At 34.9% G+C, this 22299-nt stretch overlaps 1 protein-coding gene across 3 annotated transcripts in view; it reads right to left on the bottom strand.

Moving 5' to 3' along the window:
- Positions 1 to 7071: 7071 nt before the first annotated feature.
- The window catches only part of tmtc2b (transmembrane O-mannosyltransferase targeting cadherins 2b), a 132053-nt gene continuing 116825 nt past the window's right edge, over positions 7072 to 22299 (bottom strand). For 2 of the 3 annotated variants that reach the window (XM_067389208.1, XM_067389210.1), the window contains 3 exons: positions 18846 to 18960; positions 13715 to 13778; positions 7072 to 9737 (listed from right to left, as the gene is read on the bottom strand). In XM_067389208.1, the coding sequence (XP_067245309.1) occupies positions 9558 to 9737; positions 13715 to 13778; positions 18846 to 18960 (359 nt within the window). In that variant the 3' untranslated portion in view covers positions 7072 to 9557. Of the gene's footprint in view, positions 9738 to 11950; positions 12019 to 13714; positions 13779 to 18845; positions 18961 to 22299 lie in introns of all 3 variants that reach the window. The other variant, XM_067389209.1, reaches the window with a different exon arrangement.

Raw genomic sequence — 22299 nt, 5'->3', positions numbered from 1 at the left:
TGCCGAAAACCTACTTGCTTTGCATCGGTAACATTCCTACAGTTTATAAATAAGCGAGTAACTTATAAATTTACATTGCAGAAGAAACAGTACCGTGCATACTTTTAAGAACAGAGGCTTGTTTTGGCTTAGAGCAGACACATTTATATTCATTTGTGTCATGAATATCACACAGACTTCCCTCTAATGAATCTTATTAGTACATTAATTGCAGCTGGATCATGGCTAATAATTACAATGATTAGTTGAGAAGGCACAGCTGCAAAACAAAGGCCTGCAGAGAAATTGTGGAAAGACAGAACACAATCCGCAAACCCTTTAAGTTGCTATTGAGAATAGCATACTAACAGTACATTCTGCAGAATATATCATACTACGCACAGTATGCAAATTTTCCTACTACAAATACCTGATGCTGAATGTGCAGTATACAACATAACACATTGCACAGCATACTGTATCCCACAATGCAATGCACACAACCTTACTTTACTTTTTACCTATTTTAATATATTTTCATTATTTTTAAGTTACACTGCACACTAAAAGTTAGGAAACGCACTAGAAAAGTGGGTTTTGGACAATATTGACATGAATCCTTTTGAATTTGTGATAATTTTGCACTGATAAGGAACAACACAAACTACGAAAACATATTTTATTACAAACAGTTTATAGATTAATTTTTTTTTTTTTTTTCGATTTATCAAAATATCCACCATTAGCAGCTCTCTGACCTAAACTGGGTTCTAATTGGTTCATTGTATTCTAAACTTAATTGGCAATCAATTGTTGAAGATATTAAGGTGTGCTGACCCAAAAATCTTTTACACACCTGGGCCAAGTTTAAACCAGTAACCAGGCAACACAGCTGGCAAAGGGACATGTCTGACTTTGACATGTATAAATTGCCATTATTATGTAATCAAAATGAAAATTATTATTGCTGGTCTTCACTGATAATGTCAAGTTACTTTAATGTATTTGCACCAAAAAAATGATAAGGATTTATACTGATATCGTCCAAAACCACACTTTGCCAGGGGTGTTTCCAAACTTTTGGAGGGCAGTGTATATTTATGGGCTTTTTGTGCCTTTATTCAGAGAGGACAATAGAGAGCAGACAGGAAAGCATTGGGGGGACAGAGGGGGCAGGATCGGCAAAGGACCCCAAGGCGGAAATCGAACTCGGGTCGCTGTGAACGCATTTGCACCATATGTTGGTGCACTAACCACTAGGCTATCGTGCTGGTACCTTTCATCTTGAGTGTGATTTTTAACATCTTTATATTGACTGCAATGAAAAAAACTGGTACAAACGACTTTCACTTAGAAATTGCTAGTACATTTCACAAACAATTTACAACGAAACAAGTAACACTGAATTAAATGTGAAATTTTGAAGAGGAAAAACTTGTATACACTTTATTAGGTCCACCTGTTAAACTGCTTGTTAATGCAACTATCTAATCAGGCAATCACATGGCAGCAACTCAATGCATTTAGGCATGTAGACAACATCAAAGTGATCTGCTGAAGTTCAAACTAAGCATTAAAATGGGAAATAAATGTGATTTAAGTGACTTTGACATGTTTGTTGGTGCCAGACAGACTGGTCTGAATATTTCAGAAACTGCTGATCTACTGGGATTTTCATGGACAACTATCTCTAGGGTTTCAATACAAAGAGAGAATATACAGTGAGCAGCAGTTCTGTGGGCAAAAATGTCTTGTTGATGCCAGAGGCCAGAGGAGAATGGCCAAACTGGTTCAAGCTGATAGAAAGACAACAGTAACTCAAATAACCACTGGCCACTGTGTTGACGTGCTCATTTGACGTGCTCATCTGTGATTGGCTTCAATGATCAACGCTTCAAAAACTTTGTCAAAAGTAATCAATGACGCTCTTCACTGAGCGCTAACACAGATGCACATGGGAGTGTTTGAAAGCAGCTGTCTATCGCGGACTAGTCCGCTTTCAAATTCAAACATTTCCGTGTGCTTTCAAACGCTCCCGTGCATTGATCATTGTAGCCAATTACAGACATATCCGATGAGCGTGTGAACACAATGGCCAATCAGAGGTGTTTACGAATCCGCTCAACAGCTTAAATCCTCACATTTTTAAAAGATCAGTATCGATTGGTACCTAAGTCTGTACTTTTGGCAACTCTAGGCCGGTGAGTATTTCATATATTGCAAAATTATTAGTATGTAGGGCTGACCGATATATCGCATCCGATTGTCACGCGCATTTCGTCAGTAAAGCAGATTCCCTGATTACCGCTAAATCGCCATCACCTGCTTTCAAATGGAGCGGCATTTAATAAACAGAGCTGCAGTTCACTGACAAGCCACGCAATATCGTGTTCATTATCGAAGGCGATTCATCTGCGATATGAACGCAATATTGCGTGGCTTGTCAGTGATCTACGGCTCTGTCTATTAAATGCCACTCCATTTGAAAGCAGGTGATGGCAATTTAGTGGTAATCAGGGAATCGGCTTTACTGACGAAATGCGTGTGACAATCACATGCGATATATCGGTCAGCCCTAGTAGTATGCTATTCTGAACGTACACTGTAAACTTGAATAAGTTGGGCTAACTCAAAAAAATTGAGGTAATCAGTTACATCAAATTTAAGTTATGATGTTTGAAGTTACTCAATTTTAAGTTTGTATTACTCATGCATGTTAATTGTTCCTAACTTGAAGTACTGAGTTAGCTAACTTATACATTTTGATAACAATTAGCATAAAATATTTAGTTATTGAACTTTTATTTTGAGTTCTTGCAAATCAAATAAGTTATTTACTTCACTGTAAACCCTAAAAAAAAAAAAAAAATGCCAACTTGCTAATTTGCTAACATGTCAACAATTACATGGCATTGCTTTTACTGAATGAGTACAGCAACCTGCACTCAAACTAAGCCGCACGCGCTACTTGTCACTATGATGGTAACTCTCTAAAAACCTATGTTAACAGAAACTCTTCTAAATTAGCATAACAAAACCTTAATCACTACTAAATCTCCCTTACCTTTAATCTTGTGCAAAAAAAAAAACATTGTATAACACTTAATTGTAGCATTTTTATTATAGCACTTTATTATTAGCATTTACTCTCCCTTTCAAGTGCCATGGGCAAAGCATGCTGGGAAATAGAAATCCCAGCCCAGTTTCAGTTAAACTTAAGTTCGTTTAATACATTCGAGTTCATACAACTCAAAACAATGAAATAGTTCAGTTTACTTGAAATATGTCAGTGTTATGAACTCAAAAGAAAAAGAAAGTTCTAAATACTCATAGCAGTTAATTTAACTGAACTAATTTGTTCAATTTAAGTTTGTCCTACTCAAAACAATTAAGTATTTTGAGCATTAGGGTTTACAAAATTAAGGCCTTAATTTTAAGATTTTAGGCTATACAACACAGAGCCTATTATATTGAGAACTGCTGAAGAACTGAGAGAATTTTGAAGTACCTCAAGGTATACATCAATGGCTTTCTGGAAAAATCCTCAAATCCTGGCTGGAAAGAAAAGCAATGGGTAAGAAAGAGAGTTGTGCAGTTCAAAGACTGTACTGTTTCAGTTGAAGCACTTTCACACCAGTCTTCTGTCTGACTGTCACTAGCTGAGATACGAGACACCTGTGTTTTGTAAAGGAGATGAGAAACATGTAGTGTGGACATGCACACAAACGCCTAACACATTTTAAATCAACAAGGCCCCATAGTGTGATCAGACGTGAGAAAGGGCCACGGAGAAGAACATGCGAGATACAACACATGGCTCAGTTTCTCGTTTCCATGGTGGACGGCTTCTGGCTGTCAACAGGATAGTGTGCATGGAAGAAGGGCGAAACACGCGTCCCAGATGTGAATGTGAATGTTTACATTACATAGTTGTGCCGCGAGATCAAATGCGTAGACGTGAATGACGCATTTAATACATTTGCAGGACAAACTTCTAACTTGATCTTCACATTTTCAAAAGGGTAATTGGCTTTGCAAAAATCTTGGGTCTATCATTCACTTTAAAACTAAAATGTAAGTTTGAAGGCTTAGAAAAGCAACAGTTAAATAAAGTTCTGAAGGAAAATCTAATGCTATAAGAGCAATAACAACAGAAATGTATGCAAACACCAAAAAAGAAGAAAAATAAGTGACAGTACAAGCTAAAAGCTTAATATTAAAAGCTGTTGATTAATTTTTTTTGTAAGTACAGTACAAAAAAAAAAACCCGTAATATTGTGAACTATTATTAAGATTTGTTTTCTATTTTAATATATAACTTAAAATATAATTTATTCCTGTTCCTCATTACTAATCATTCTAATATGCTGATTTGCTGCTCAAGAAACATTTATTATTATCAATGTTGAAAAGTTGTGCTGCTTTATATTTTTTAATATTTCAGAACAGCATTTATTTGAAAAATAAATCGTTTGTATCATTCTAAAGTTTTCTAAGCCTGTAAACCTTTACAATAAAGTTGATAACCTTTTAGTGCATTAATAAACTAACAATGAACTGTTTTTACAGTATTTAATAATGTAGGATAATGCAAATTTCTACATATAACATTTCCAGTTGTATTAATTAACATTAGTGAATATATTGTGAGCAGACATGAAATAATCATCAAAATTATACTTATAAATGAACATGAACCTAGATTAATAAATGCTGTAAACTGTGATGCATTAACTAAAAAAATAACCTTACTGTAAAGGGATGCCAATAAATCTCCTACATGAAACACCCACTTGAAGACTGGTTTCTATGGAGACCATGATGTCTTGGTTCTGTTTTAAAGTATTTATGTAACCCTAAAGATTTGCAGCTATAACATTCAGAACACTCAACGCTATCTGTTATAGTCATTGTTTAAAGCATCACCGGAGCAAAACATTCAAGTTAAATGACGTTAAACGAAAACAAGATACAAGGGAATAGATCACAGACTGAAATGAATTGTTTGTATTCCAACGATATAGAGTCTGGAGAAGAGAGCAGAACACCGGGTACTTTATTATGGAAAAAAACGTGACATTGGGAAAAGTTTTATCTGGCACATACGTCAGTCTTTATACAAAAACAGAAGAAAGGCTACAAATCTTGATAATTTATACAAATGCACTGTTCCAAAAAATATTTTTTTCTTTTATTAAGTAAACTCTTTCTCTGCTCTGAGAGCACCAACCTCGGATATCACCACCTCTCAAAATCCCTGAGGAAAGACAAACACACTCACTCCTACGTGTGCAGGTGTCTTAGTCGTGTAAGTCTGCATTGTGTGAGCCGATGTGAAAACTTATCTTGACAGACACACTGGGTACAGCTAAAAACAGCACAGTATTGATGCAGTCACAACCAGTACCACTAGAAACTACTCAGTTAACTTACACTGTGGAGGACAGACAAGACAATCACTTTACGATCGAGACTGAATAAAATTACAAATGTTTACTATGGTAATTTGCTAACTATGAGGAATGCACATCCTTTGACAACATGGGAGGTTTGTTATTACAATCTTATGCTACTGCAATCACAATGGTGTTTTTCTGCAGATATATATATTATATCTATATATATATATCTATATATATATATATATATATATATATATATATATATATATATTATATATATATATATATATATATATATATATATATATATACAGCTATGGAAAAAATTAAGAGACAACTCCAAGTTCAGAAATCAATGTTAAGTGGTCTCTTAATTTTTCCCATAGCTGTATATACACTGCGTTCCAAATTATTATGCAAGAGACAAATTAGTAAGATTTCTTTACAATAAACATTCAGATTTTAGTTTTTCTAAGAAAATGTTTGTTCGTTTATTTATCCATGTCTTTTTAGATAACTGGTATCAACCTCAGACAAAATAATTTGCCAGATCTATGGAAACCCTACTTAGAGATTGTTCCACATTATTAAGCAAGTCACAGTTCTCATGCAATATGAGGAGGAAGAAAGATCTTTTCGAAGATGAAAAGCATGAAATGGTGCAATGTTGTGCAAAAGGCAACTAATATTCTACACCCACTGTAAATGTTTCTCTTTGTTAGGTTTGGTTTGTTGTGTCTAAAATGCATTTTTACGCACAATTGCCTGCATGGTGAGGTTCTCAAGACTCCAGAGACACCAGCAGCTTCAAATACCTGTTTGCTGCTCAACACTGGCTTTTTTTATAGCTGCCCTTTTAATACAATACATTTTTTTTGACAGGAACTTTCATTAATAAGCCTTTATCTGACCGAGTTCTGCTGTGCTCTAAATCACTCACAAATCTTATGATAATTCGATAATCTCCATTCAGTTTCACACACTATTAGTTGTTTTCATGCCTTTTGCACAAAATTGCACCATTTCATGCTTTTCATCTTCAAAAAGATCTTTCTTCCTCCTCATATTGCATGAGAACTGTGACTAGCTTAATAATGTGGAACAACTTCTAAGTAGGGTTTCCATAGATCTGGCAAATTATTTTGTCTGAGATTGATACCAGTTATCTAAAAAGACATGGATAAACAAACAAACAAACAAACAAACAAACAAACAAACAAACAAACAAACAAACAAACAAACATTTTCTTAGAAAAACTAAAATCTCAATGTTTATTGTACTGAAATCTTACTGATATGTCAATTGTATAATAATTTGGAACGCAGTGTATATATTATATATATATATATATATACATAAATAAAGGGATAATTAAACCCAAAATGACTATTCTTTCATCATTTACTCACTCTCATGTTGTTCTGTTAAAGAATCAATACAAAAATCATACAGATTTGGAATGACATGAGGGTGCGTAAATAATTACAGGATTTTAACTTTTGGCTGAACTATACTTTTAATATACTCTATGATTGTATGATAATGTCCAATATTTATTTATACACACATATATATATATATATATATATATATATATATATATATATATATATATATATATATATATATATATATATATATATATATATATTCATTAATATTAGAAAGATCAGACTGTAATGACTATTATATGCATTTGATTTCAGTAATTTTGGAAGGAAAAAGAAAACAACAGAAGTAAAGAAATGTGAAGAAACAAGATCGTCTGAGAGACTGTCAAGACGAATGCATGACAGATTCTGGGTTTATTCCCTTTAAAATGCTTCCATTACACACGTCTCAATGAAACAATGGATGAATTAGTTCATCGCAAAAATGTGTTTTAAAAAAAGGGCATCTTGAATCAGAGATGTTTGACATATAACACAGAGCCAGCTGTTTTCTTCTTTTTTTCCCCCATCAAGACAACACAAAAAGGAATAAGTTAATACTGACTCAGCTGTCCGACATGGAATTTGTTAGGACTTTAAAGGGATAGTTCACCCCAAAATGAACAGTCTGTTATTTATTCACCCTCATGTCATTCCAAATACATGTGGTTGCTCATTTCCATGCTGTTGGATTGAATGGGAACTATAATAATAAAAGTGGTTTATATGACTTTCCTATATTTGTAACTGACAAAAAGCTATCATACAGCTTCAGAAAATAGTGCACGAGTCATATGGACCACTTTTACGGTGCTTTTTTACAGATCTTTTTTTTTGAAGCTCCATTGTAATTGCATGGAAAAGATGCATTATTTTTTTTCCATTTGAGTTCCGCAGAAGAAAGCAGGTCATGTGGGTTTGAGGGACAATAAAGACAGATTTTCATTTTTGTGTCAGAATTTACACTATTTCTTTAACATATCACACAAATCCTTCATAAAAATAGTTGGGATCAACAAATAAGAGCACCAAGTTAAAGATCAGGAACAAACACGGAATAAAGACTATCATGAAACAAAGTAATCGCTGAATGAACTTAACATGTTTGAAACAAATAATTCGCATATTGTGATTCTGGCTCATCGTTTTCTGTGTTTGAGCAACAACATCATACTGTGTAATGTGTCATTTTATATATTAGGCTCCATTTATACACTCAAACATAGAAGAAAAATATTAAACCAACATTACATATAAACAATCCCTTACAAAACTATGGCTGTATATTGTTAGATGAGTGCAGCAAGTAAAAGTATTTGGTTAGGAAAACTTTGCATTTCCAGTCTGTTTAACCAATTCAGTCAAAAGGACATTAGCATTAGCAGAACTAATGTCCACGGTCCTAATGTTTAGATCTAATTAACACTACCGTTCAAAAGTTTGGGATTTTTTAAAATGTATTTTTTAAAGTCGTCTCTTTGATCAAAAATACAGTAAAAACAGTAATGAATATTATTACAATTTCAAATAAATATTATACGTTGTCATTTAATTTTGTGATGGCAAAGTTGAATCTTCAGTGTCACATGATCCTTCAGAAATCATTCTACTATGCTGATTTGGTGCTCAAATTACTGTGAATAGAAGGTTCAAAAGAACAGCATTTATTTGATATCACTTGTAACATTATAAACGTCTTTACTGTCACTTTTGAAGAAAGAAAACGTACTTTCCACAAACTTTAGAATGGTTGTGTAACTGTGAATATACACACTCTGCTAAATGTGATATTCTAACAAATGAATTTAATTAGTAACGCAACAAGGAAATCAAATCCGCTGAATCTTTCTGTAACAGAACAGTTTTTTGCAAAGTAAGGCAAAGCTTGCAAATTCAATTCGCTAATTTCCTTCAGGCTACATAGCTTATCGAATGTTCCTTTCCTGTCATTTTTGGCAAGATACAGCAAATGGATCCAATTTCTTGATCTCCGAAGTTACCGACCGCTAGTTATCTTGTGTCGTGGGCGTGTCATGTCTGGACTGATAAAACGTTGACGGAACGTGTAAAAGCATACGCTTAAAATTCTGCATCCCAAACCAAACTTCACATATCATCTGTGCTCATATGTACAATGTCATTAAGTCTACAACCTCACAAACCAATGATTTTGACACAATGGGTGTTTGTTTTTTTACAGTTAGAAAGACTTATGACATGTTTGGGCTATTTCCCTAATTATTTTGATGATGTTTAGATGATATGAATTGTTTTTGCATCCACACGTTTCCATCAGCCATGATGTGCTCATTAAATATTAATGATTCCAATCATATGAATGGAGAGATGACATTTAAATGTACTGTACATGCAGAGTATAGCCTCATGGGGGTTGTAGCACTCTCAATTCCTTCTCAGTCTCAGGGCAAATATTGCCCTTCAAGACTTTTAAGCATTGACTAACTAATTAACATCTAATCTATCATGAGACTTCAAGTATGTATCTATGGGCCGCTTCAAGTTAAGGACTCCTGACACGTCTGAGGAGCTCCGCAGTTCTAGATTGTTCCATAATGTCTTCGTTTTATCAGACGAAGTCGCTCTCATGTTTAAGCGTCCCATGAGGTAACCCAGGATTTGTAGACGCTCTTTGTCAGCCCTAGGATGTCGATTACCTCATTACTGAGAACTCAGAGAGAACATCTTTACAACCTCAGAGAAGGTACTCGATCAAATGTGTCCAAGTCAAGGAGCCAAGGTCCTTAAGCCCTGTTTTTCCATGATGTTCCACAGCTTTCGCAGGTTGGACTGAGTGATGGTGTCGTCCGGCTTCAGCTGCAAGGCTCGCAGGTAATTGGCCTCTGCTTCTTGGAGTTTGCCGTTGAGATGGAGAATAGCTCCAAGGTTCATGAGGGCTGCGGGATACTGAAGAAGAAAAAAAAAAACACCATCACTTTGAAGGAAAAATACCTTTTTGTTTGGCTAAATTTTAAAAGCAAAATCCAGTCATTCTAATAGGAATTGGGAGTTTTGTACGAGGATGAAAAATTTAATCGCGCAGATTGCTTTCATGTGAATTTGCCACGATGACCAATAGAAAGCTGCTTGGTTTGAAAGTGACTCATGTGAGCTGTGCTTCATACATCTCTACGCTATTGACAATGGATCTTTTTTGGCATGCAAAACTAATGTGACTGCACCTTATGGAAGCAAATAATATTGTTTGCATGCTTATTCTAAAACAAACCAAAGTTTTAGCGAATCTTTGGCATTTCTTTAATGTTTTTGGGTTCACATGTCCATAAATTTAACCAGAAACTCTGTTATTCTACAGTCTATAAATCTCCTGGATGCACATCATCTATTTTACTTATGTCAGGGTTACATGAGTAATGTTCAGTGCATCAGGATTCAATGGAAACAATATGTTGTCTACGCTGATTCTTCTCACATAAGGAGATTTCAATAGATACATAAATCAAAATGAAGCAAAACTAAACAAGGACATACCTTTTTTTTTAAATGTCTAAAATATAATATAATTAAAAGAATTTGATGTTATTTAATCCAAAACCATTTCTGAACATGCTTCACTTGCCACCTCTGAAGGGAAGGTGTTGTATATTATCTAACACTCATGAGAGTAAAACTTACACTAACTGACTCTTTAGGCCAGCTGCCATGGTTTTCCACATGGAAAAGTAGAAAGAGACGGTCGTTGTAAAATTACACAACGTGCAAGAAATATATTAGCACTATGTGACCCAACACATAGAAGTCAAACCTCAAAACAAGGCTGAGGGACAAATGAGCTGCAAACTGTGGCATTAACTGCACTCGGGTGACACATATACCTTCCTCTCAAAACCAAATATATTCAAAGACATATTCAGCAACTTTTTCACTAGCTCCAAGTATCCAAGTACACTATAACAATAATAATAATAATAAAAAAATCTGTAGAAAAACAGAAAAGGCACTGATAATTTTCTGCCAGGACATTTTCTGTTAAGTTTACAGACATTTCCTTTAACTCTAAAACTTTAAAATACGGGTAATTCATCTGTGAATAATTACAAAAAAAAAAATAATAAAAATAAAAAAATATTATATATATATATATATATATATATATATATATATATATATATATATATATATATATATATATATATATATATATATATATATATATATATATATATATATTGGTAACACTTATTTTAGTGTCATTGTTTACTAAAGTAATAACTATAAATTATGCATAATTACATGCAACTAACCCTAAAATCAAACTTAATCTAACCCTAACCCTATAGTAAGTACATGTAGTTAATTTAAGGTAATTAATTTTACTAATGCATAATTACACTGAAACAAAGACACCTTAAAATGTAAAAAAAGTGTAACCAAATATTCCTCCATATTAACACTACATTTGGCTGGCTATTTTTACAGAACGTGTATGTACAGAAAATAGGGGTCTGATATGACCAAAAACTTGATTCATGGTATGATTAATGTTTATATAATAAATTAAAATAAACATACATTGGTTTAAATTGTAATGGGATTATCCAGTTAATTAAACTCTATATAATGAAAGTTACTTATCTAATTTTACTATTTTATTTTAAACCAAAATTATTCATAATATTTTTTGAAGTAAAAAATATTAAAATTATTAATATTAATAATATATATAAGAAAGTTGATTTGAAAACATATATATATATATATATAACAAATGGTAAGTCTGGCATCAGTGTAAAAACACCTTCTTATTATGTAACATTTAAAAAAAAAAAAAACAAAAACGTCAAAATTTTAGTTCACAAAATGGATTTAAAAGTCAAGCCAACTCACTTATTTGTGTGTGCATATTTGTGTTTGTATACTTTAAAGTAGAGTGCAACGTTTGACTCTTCTCCAGATGTTTGAGTAGGTCCTGTGCCTTTACCATCTGAAAACTATGAATAACCATAACCACAACAGCAGAGCCTTTCTAGATACAGTCAGGTGAGAGGAAGTGAGCAGTGGAGGGGAATCTGCCCCGCTGTGGCCTCCAGAAGTTTCCTGACCTCCCTCCTTCCTCTTCACCCTGCACTCTAACCACACAGTATCCCTCACAACACTACCATGGCATGCAGTCACAGCATCAGCAGTACCAGATGTGGAAAGGGTCTTGGGACCTTTGTTGAAACAGCTGCTAAGGAGACAAACATCCCTGAAGACAGTGCAAAAAGTCCAGACACTGAACAATACTGAAATAAAGGCAGCATTTTCTACAGAGGGGGGTGGGGGGGGAGCAAGGTTTACTACTGGTAGGAAAGAGTTCAAGAAGAAATGTAGTTTGAGTGCTCTTCAAATTAAACATCACAGGAATAACAGTTCACTATATTTGACAATGGCTGAACAAATCAAATATCCAGAATATTCATTTGGCCAAGTTTAAAACAAGTCATGTTTGCCGGAATTTCAACAACGATTTAGTTCATATATAACCTCTAAATACAATATCAACACTAGATCAAATTATAAGCATATCATTTGTAACTAATATAAGCATACATAACCATCACTCAGAGCTATTTTTATATAATAATAATTATATATATATATATATATTTTATAATTTAACTTGTTGACTGTATGATAGCTCATACCACCATTGTTTTAAAGGGTTAATTCACCCAAAAATGAAAATTCTGTCATTAATTACTCGCCCTCATGTCGTTCCTATAAGACCTTTGTTCATCTTCAGAACACAAATTAAGATATATTTGATAAAATCCGATGGCTCAGTGAGGCCTCCATTGCCAGCAAGTTAATTTACGCTTTCAGATGCTCAGAAAGCTACTAAAGACATATTTTAAACTGTTCATGTGACCACAGTGGTCCAAACTTTGGTGTGCCAAAAAAACAAAACAAATAACGACTTTATTCAACAATATCTAGTGATGGCCGATTTCAAAACACTGCTTCATGAAGCTTCCAAGTTTTACGAATCTTTTGTTTTGAATCAGTTGTTTGGAGCGCATATCAAACTGCCAAAGTCACGCCCCCCAGTGCTGAACCATTGACATTTCGAAACACTTATGAGCTAACGAAGCCTCCTTTACTGAAATCACATGACACTGGCAGTTTGATACATGCTCCGAACCACTGATTCAAAACAAAAGAGTCGTAAAGCTTCGAAGCTTCATGTGTTTTGAAATCGCCCATCACTAGAAATTGTTGAATAAATTCTCATCGCTTAATAACATTAAGGTTGAACCACTGTAGTCACATGAACTGTTTTAAATACGTCTTTTGTAGCTTCCTGGGCATTTTAAAGTGTTATTTATGCTGCTGGCAATGCAGGCCTCACTGAGCCATTGGATTTTATCAAAAATATCTTAATTTGTGTTCCGAAGATGAACGAAGGTCTTACGGGTTTGGAACGACATGATGGTGAGTAATTAAAGTCTTTGCTGCCATCGTAAAAAAAAAAAAATAATAATAATCTCACCTAACAAACGTAAGTCTCCCATCAGCCTTCCAAAAAAAATTTTTTTCTAATTTTTTACATTTTCATTTTACCATTTTACACTTCCGTTTGGTTTACAAGGCAACTTCCTTTTAGGCAGCTGCACACCAAACATCAAACACATTCACATATTCCAAAGAAATCAAACAACTGTGTGTTTTGCGAACCTCACTGTACAATTTTCTGACATACTGCGTCTCTTTAAAGTTTGAGATTGATGCTGTGAAAACAAACCCAAAAACCGCCAGCAGAGCTTGTACAGTTGGTCACTGATACAGCTTATGGGGAGCAGTTGAGTCACAGCAATCAATTAAAGTCAACCACCGTGTGTGGATGGCACGTGTCCTATGTGCAGCACTGCTTGGGTACTTACATTAGGTCTCAGGCTGGCTGCTTGTCCGTAGTACTTCTCAGCGGCATCATTGAGGCTGGCTTGCCTAAAAGAGCAAATAAACATTGTGTGTTACTTCATCCTGCTGCACAAGTTTATCGCTGGCCATTAAACTGGGGACCATTTGTTGACTAACTTTAATGCCACAGAAAAGCTGAGCCAAATAGGGTTATAAAACTGCCTGACTTCACAATTTTTGAGCAGAGAAAAGTGCCCTTATTTCTTAGGTTGTGACCTACAACCTACTGGATGCTCTTTGAAGATCTTTAGCTTCTTTACAACCCAAAGTTTTATTTTTTTTCTCCCTATGTAAAAGCACCCCAAATGCATCCTTTAGCTGCTTGTACCTGCTGGTAGCAATATCCTCTTTTTGAAGTGAGTTCAATATGGAGACAATGACCGTCGGCCAAGACAGGCTGGGTTGCAATAATGAAAGAGAGCCAAAGATTTATGATAGATGACCGCTTTCCTTATTTTGGCCGGTTTTATAGACCCTCCTTCATCCTCAACTAAATTTTCTTGGAGAAAAGAGCTAAGGTTAAATGTTTCAAGAAATAGCTTTTTATTAAGAGAAAATAGGATGTACTGTACTTAAAATATTCAAGCAATGAGATGATGGATAAATGTGTCTGTGGAAAACATTACAGTTTCTTAACCTTGACATGAGAGAGAAAGATGAATAAGGAAGAAGATAAATCAAGACATTGCATTTGTAATATACAATTGAGGAAGAACATTTCTACAAGTAAAGCTGAAGATGTTATGAGTTTGAACATTGTACATTGTATTTTTCATTCGAATCGGACACGTGCTCTGTTGCTCATGTGGGCGACATACATTTGAATTCGGCTTGCAACATTTCCGAATCCCGTTCTCAACTCCTCTCATTTGAATTTTCCTGCTCTCACTCTGCTATACTATGAATAAAAAGCCAAAAATAAAATAAAGTGCTGAGTGGGAGAATGTATTGGGTCATGGTGAACTTTGAATAGCTAAACGGTGTTGTCCTTCCCTCTGTACCTCTCAACATTTAGGTTGAGCTGCTTTGTGAAATATCACGTGTCATAGAAGTAAGTTGCATTGTCCTCATAGTTTATCTACTAAAAATAAAAAATAATAAATAATAATAAAGGGAACCAACAAGAAAAATAAAAGAATCTAAGGTTGAAGGATAATCCAAAATCCTAAAGTTTTAAGATTCAAATCTAATTCTAATTAAGGATGCAACCTGATGTATATTCATGGTGTATTTTATATTATCTATATTTACAAATTAGTGAAAACAGCCATCTAGATCAGTGGTTTTCAGTCTAGTGATGTCCAGTTGGCTTCTAGCAGAACATTTTAAAGAAAAAAAAAAAAAGTTTATAAAATGTACCAAATAAACAATAAATAAATAAATAAAATAATAAAATAATGTTGCTTTGGATTTTTTAAATGAATAATTGAATTAATGACAATATTTTCTAATCATTTAAAATATTAATTTATTTAGTACACTAAACATTGCTGTTGTTATTTATTTTTTTCTAATGCAATATAAATGAGTCTTAAAATATACAGCTGCCTTGATTTAAAAGTTTAAAGGTGCCCTAGAATTAAAAATTGAATTTACCTCGGCATAGTTGAATAACAAGTTCAGTACATGGAAATGACGTACAGTGAGTCTCAAACTCCATTGTTTCCTCCTTCTTATATAAATCTCATTTGTTTAAAAGACCTCCGAAGAACAGGCAAATCTCAACATAACACCGACTGTTACGTAACAGTCGGGATCATTAATATGTATGACCCCAATATTTGCATATGCCAGCCCATGTTCAAGGTATTAAACAAAGGCAGCCAGTATTAATGTCTGGATCTGTGCACAGCTGAATCATCAGACTAGGTAAGAAAGCAAGGACAATAGCGAAAAATGGCAGATGGAGCAATAATAACTGACATGATCCATGATATTTTTTGTGATATTTGTAAATTGTCTTTCTAAATGTTTCGTTAACATGTTGCTAATGTACTGTTAAATGTGGTTAAAGTTACCAACATTTCTTACTGTATTCACGGAGACAAGACTGTCGTTATTTTCATTATTAAACACTTGCAGTCTGTATAATGCATAAACACATCTTCATTCTTTATAAATCTCTCCAAAGGTGTGTAATGTCAGCTTTAGCCACGGAGCACAGCCTCAAACTCATTCAGAATCAAATGTAAACATACAAATAAATACCATACTTACCCGATTAGACATGTTGCATGACGAACACTTTGTAAAGATCCATTTTGAGGATTATATTAGCTGTGTGAACTTTGTTTATGCTGTTTAAGGCAGTCGCGAGCTCTGGGGGCAGGGAGCACGAGAATTTAAAGGGGCCGCAGCCTGAATCGGCTCATATTTAATGATGCCCCAAAATAGGCAGTTAAAAAATGAATAAAAAAAAAAATCTATGGGGTATTTTGAGCTGAAACTTCACAGACACATTCAGGGGACACCTTAGACTTATATTACATCTTTTGAAAACACGTTCTACGGCACCTTTAAAGATGTATCCATTTTGAAAAATTAATGATTTATCTTCCTTCTTAAACCTTGAATTTTCCCTAATGGCCTGACCTTTCTTGAACATACAAGGGTAAAAATGATATGTTAACTTTAAAATCTAAAAATAAAAAAAAAAGTTACATAAAAATCTATGGGAATACTTATTCTTAACAGTGGACTTAAGCATTTAAGCAGAACCATGCGTTACTGTTCACAATCCACAATTCTGTTTTACAATCCTTTCCTCCTAAATGATGAGTCAGTGTAATTTTCACATTCACATGCATGCAATAAAACATGGCTTGATTGTCTGAAGGGACAAAGAATTCCCTCATCAGTTGAAAAGTGTCCACCATTAACAAAGAGTAAAAACCCAACAGTATTAGGACTCGGTTGGTCTCCATGACCACAACTGCAATATATGGTGAAAATCTAAAAGACCGCATCAACTGGACCACCCTAAGTCAGATCTAAACCTCCAAAATACAATAACACAAATGTTTAATTTCTGGCAACCAAAACTGTTTCTCCATCCCACCGCATATAATATAAAATGCTCATTGTATCATTCCAAAGTGGTCACCAACCTTCAGAGAAAAAGCATAAAATAATTCATGACTTGTTGATGTAACCATCTAATACTGCATTACATGAGCGCTTCAATGGTATCTTTTTATTGTACAAAGCTATAAAAATCCTCACAAGCAAATGGAGAGCTATGGATTAAGGAAAATAATGGGAACAATGCTCACAGGAGGCAATTTGCCTGAAATCAGACAGAAACTGTCTTGAAATTTATTGTGGAAGGAGGTGAACTTGTTACAGAAGCGGTGCTTTAAAGGAGATTAATTTAGAGATTTAGGGGTTTTACCATGCTGTGGACCGTTAAGACTGTCAGAAAGCTAAAATCCTCTCCAAGAAGATACATTTATAAATGTTTTAAAGTATTGCTGCTAAAAACACACACAAAAAAAAGCATAAATAAATAAAACAAGGAAAAAACAAATGTGCAGCATGTATAATGAATAGTCTTGACTAAATATGATACTTTCACAGACAAACAACAACGATATGGAAAAACTTGTTGAAGTACAGTAGTAAATCTTCACGAAGAGTGGCAGTGACACAGTTTGGCTGGGGTTTAGAATAACCAGCATTCGTTTGAAGAGGGCAAGAAAACTGATAGTAAGGAAGCAAACTTGTTGGTGCAGACGGGCCCCTGAGAGCCATAAGAAAACGCTGCACATCTGAAGCGGCCTCGTACTTCCCCACCCCACTCAATTTCGCCCCCCATCTGAGACCCTTCTGCATGTCCTTCCAAGACAAACACACTAGGAACCTGATCTTCAAATAAGTTGGACCGCAAGCCAGCATGAAGGCAGGGGACATGGTCTAAGACAGAAATTAACAACAAAGTGTTCATGTAGCATAAAGCCCCATGCAAAATCTGCTGAAGAGCTATAATACTTTTTAGGAAGTGTGTAACTATATACCATGTGAACTCCATGTAGTAATTATGAGAAGTGTATTCAACAGAAACCTCGAGGCAAGGGTATTAATGCAGGCTTTCCATTACATTTCCTGCGGTGCACTTGAATAGAAAGAAAGCATCTATACAAATGGGTAGGAAGAGAAAGAGAGACAGAGGGAGAAAGAGATAGAAAAACTTCCTCTAATGCAGAGGTTCTCAACTGGTTTTGCTTCAGGATCCAGATTTTACATTGGACATCAAAGTGGCAACGCAACACAGTACCAATATTGTTCATCAAAAAAACAGGGTTGTTCACCATTCACAATCAAATTGACAAGGCTCTTTAAACCCCAGTCCAATTTCTGGATTTGCACTGAATTATTATTAGGGAAGTAAACAAATCAGAACTGCAATTTGAATTTAGGAAGGTGCAATGTGTAAATTTTAGCAGAATCTAGCAGTGAGGTTGCGAATTGCAATATAGGGAAGCTACGGTGGTCAACACAGGACAAAAATGTCGTTGTTTGAGACAGAAGAGATGCCAGTCAAGCAAATGCGCTCTGTAGAGCAGTTTGTCAGTTTAGGGCTGCTGTAGAAACATGCTGGCGCAAAATGGCGACTTAACATGTAAGGGGACCTGCGGTGTATGTATGAAGATAGAAATTGCTCATTTTAAGGTAATAAAAACATAACGGTTCATTACGTAAGGTCTTTATACACCACTGAAAACATAGTTATGTATAATATATTGCATTTCTGTCAATAGATCCTCCTAAAATTTACACATTGCACCTTTAAAGAAAACTAAAATACATATACATTTTTTTTAAACTATAAATACTGTATAAAGTTTGTCAAGACGTGACAGAGCCTCACTTGAACATTTTGGCGAGGTTTTTATTGACCTTGAAGAGAAACAGCTTTATGGCCATGGGTGGAAGAACATTTCAAATTACAATTCAGTAAATTCTGCTTCTTGTCATTCCAATTCAACCGAACCAACCAAACCAATATGACTGTTACAGGAAACTTTTATGCTTTGTCCAGCGTATTTAATCATAGTAAAAAACATTGTCTATATGGATTTAGCGTGTCCTTCTCACCTGAGCATGTGAGCTGCACTGAAAACCACATCAAATTCTTCACTGTCCAACTGGGCGGCTTTCTCCGCCATTTCGGCAGCCTCCAAAAGCCGCGACTCCTCCAGCAAGAACTGACCTGAGGAAGGAAAGGGGGAATTTCATTTTATATTTGCTTTTACTCCCTCAGAAAGACAAATGTGAAATATTTCCTTTGGCTGTGGAACGGATAGTTTGGTCTGCCCTCTCAATGATTCTGTGAAACATGAGATAGCAAGGGTGCCGCACGCCGCGCAAACCATCTGACAGACCATTTGTCCAATTGAGATTTCTCCGATAGGCATGTTTCCGTGACAAATTAAACGCTTACTCCTGTAAGGTTGTGGAAAGGGGACCGACTGGGATTTGAAACCTCTGCAGTATCGTTGCTAGAGGCATTGGTCAAGACCGAAGTGGAATAAACAGCCTGTTGCTATTTGGCAAAGCGGCTCTCCACACTCCTGAACAAGCTGGGCCAAAACCAAACATTTTTTTCCCAAATAGCAATGGACCAAAGTAGAAACATAAGAAATGATGTTATGCAAAGGAAGAAAGCTTAAAGTGCCCCAATTATGCTTTTTATTGAATATTACCTTTTTATGTATTTAGATAACTGTTTCTGAATGTAAAATGTCTGCAAAGTTTCAAAGATCAAAGTGTTACTTGATAATACAAGTAACCACATAGAAACGTTCTACTCAAGTTGTGCTCGGTAAAACCGACGCCATTGTTACTGTTTGTATCACTTTGTATAGAAGTGCTAAGGAAGCCTCCAGAGCTGAAATTCAGATACAGTACTGGCCGTTTAATTTCCAACATGTGCTGTAAGCCTTAGAGCAATCACAACAAACTGGGCAACAGATCTGACCAATCAGAGCAGAATACACTCTTGGAAAGGAGGGGTTTGGAGAGACTGAATCCTTTATCGAACAATTACTGAAACAACAGGTGATGCGGCAATGTATATTATGATAAAACTAAAGAGTTTTTTTGACTCTGGATGCATGTAAACCTATTGTAGGAGACCTCCAAAACAAAATTACAGACATGTATAATATCATATTAGGGGCACTTTATGCCATATTTTTGCAATATTTGACATGCCTTAATTGATGACAATGTTTAAAGCAGCTCATTTCTAAGTATCTTTCTCCCTGTGGTAAATGACAATGTTCAAAACGGAAAATACAAAGAAGAAGGCACGTTCTTCAGGATGGTGGTTATACACCAGAGAACAATAGAAGGAAATAGAAGATCATCCTTATGGCCTTTGGATAGTACGTGTTCAAAAGATGTCTGATCAGACACGTACTAAATAACATTACGCAGATGCCTTGGCAGCAATTGAGTGGAAAACACATTGTTGGGGTTAGCCAGTGATGCTGTGTTTTTCTGGACTAAATCCATACACGGGAGAATCCAGGGACAGGTCAACTATGGAAATCTAGGATTTGAGGAAAAACGACACTAGGAAAGCTCATATGCCGAGATAAAACAAAAATGTATCCTATTATAATTAAACTTTTTTAACATAAAATTTAAAACTACTGTAAATTTAAAACAAATACTGTTGATAAAATATGACTGCATATTGTACAATATTAATAATGCACTTTGAATAGTTTGGTTTTTGTAATTTCTCACATTATTATCAATTAAAATGTCATTTCATTTCATTTTAATAACAGTAAAATGGACTAAAATTAATGAAAATTACAGGACAAAATTTGATTAAAGGTGCCCTAGAATCAAAAATTGAATTTACCTTGGCATAGTTAAATAACAAGAGTTCAGTACATGGAAATGACATACAGTGAGCCTCAAACTCCTTTGTTTCCTCCTTCTTATGTAAATCTCATTTGTTTAAAAGACCTCCGAAAAACAGGCGAATCTCAACATAACACCAACGTAACAGTCGGGATCATTAATATGTACACCCCAATATTTGCATATGCCAGCCCATGTTCAAGGCATTAGACAAGCCAGTATTAACATCTGGATCTGAGCACAGCTGAATCATCAGACTAGGTAAGCCAGCAAGACCAATAGCGAAAAATGGCAGATGGAGCGATAATAACTGACATGATCCATGATTACATGATATTTTTAGTGATATTTGTAAATTGTCTTTCTAAATGTTTCGTTAGCATGTTGCTAACGTACTGTTAAATGTGGTTAAAGTTACCATCATTTCTTACTGTATTCACGGAGACAAGAGCTGTCGCTATTTTCATTTTTAAACACTTGCAGTCTACAGGGAGTGCAGAATTATTAGGCAAGTTGATTTTCTGATCATATTTTTTTTTCAAGCACATTTTACCAATTCCAATCCACATCAATCTTAATAACTACTATTAATATTGTTTTTAATCTTTTATAAGTGATATATAATTGTTCATGAAGGCTGGAAATGAAGAATGCCCTATATTCAGGTGTGCAGAATTATTAGGCAGGTTTTCAAAAAAATCAACTTGCCTAATAATTCTGCACTCCCTGTATATAATGGATAAACACATCTTCATTCTTTATAAATCTCTCCAACAGTGTGTAATGTTAGCTTTAGCCATGAAGCACAGCCTCAAACCCTTTCAAAATCAAATGTAAACATCCAAATAAATACTATACTTACATGATCCGATGCATGCATGCAGCATGCATGACGAACATCTTGTAAAGATCCATTTGAGGGTTATATTAGCTGTGTGAACTTTGTAAATGCACTATATTATAGTCGAGAGCTCGGGGAGCAGGGAGCGCACAGTTTAAAGGGGACGCAGCCTTAATCGGTGCATAGTTAATGATGCCCCAAAATAGGCAGTTAAAAAAATTTATTAAAAAAAATCTTTGGGGTATTTTGAGCTGAAACTTCACAGACACATTCAGGGGACACCTTAGACTTATATTACATCTTGTAAAAACTGGTTCTAGGGCACCTTTAAACATTTTAATCAAAAACTGGTTAATATAAAAAACTAACTAAAAATTAACACTAAAAATAAGGATGTGATGCACAGTAACAATTTCAGAAAGATGTTGAAATGAAACAAAAATATTGTAAAAGATAAAAAAAAAAACCCTAATAATTAAACTGAGCTCCAATTATCTGAGCCTTAGTTGGAGAAAATGGCTGTAGGCTATAATTTGGCTAAATCACATTCATGCAGACACACATGAACACTTGTATGCTTTTTCCTTAGAGAAAAAAGGTCTCGTTATCTCTCTTTGCTCGCTGAGGCGTGGGTGGTTTCGTTTCCCATCTGTGTACAAGGTTTGCTTCAGATAACAGCTAAACAATGACTTCCTGCACAGTCACATCTATCTTGCTGTGAAAGAGCCTACAAACGTAACCTCAATTACAAGACTAATGTCAGCTAAAAAGCTAAACGTGAACAATTACGGCCAATACGGAGTTTAGTGAAACCATACAAGGCGTTCCAAA

Source organism: Chanodichthys erythropterus, chromosome 7, assembly GCF_024489055.1.
Source record: "Chanodichthys erythropterus isolate Z2021 chromosome 7, ASM2448905v1, whole genome shotgun sequence".
Classification (NCBI taxonomy): Eukaryota; Metazoa; Chordata; class Actinopteri; order Cypriniformes; family Xenocyprididae; genus Chanodichthys; species Chanodichthys erythropterus.
The sequence above is the reverse complement of the archived record's forward strand: the minus strand, read 5'-3'. Positions and strand labels throughout refer to the sequence as shown.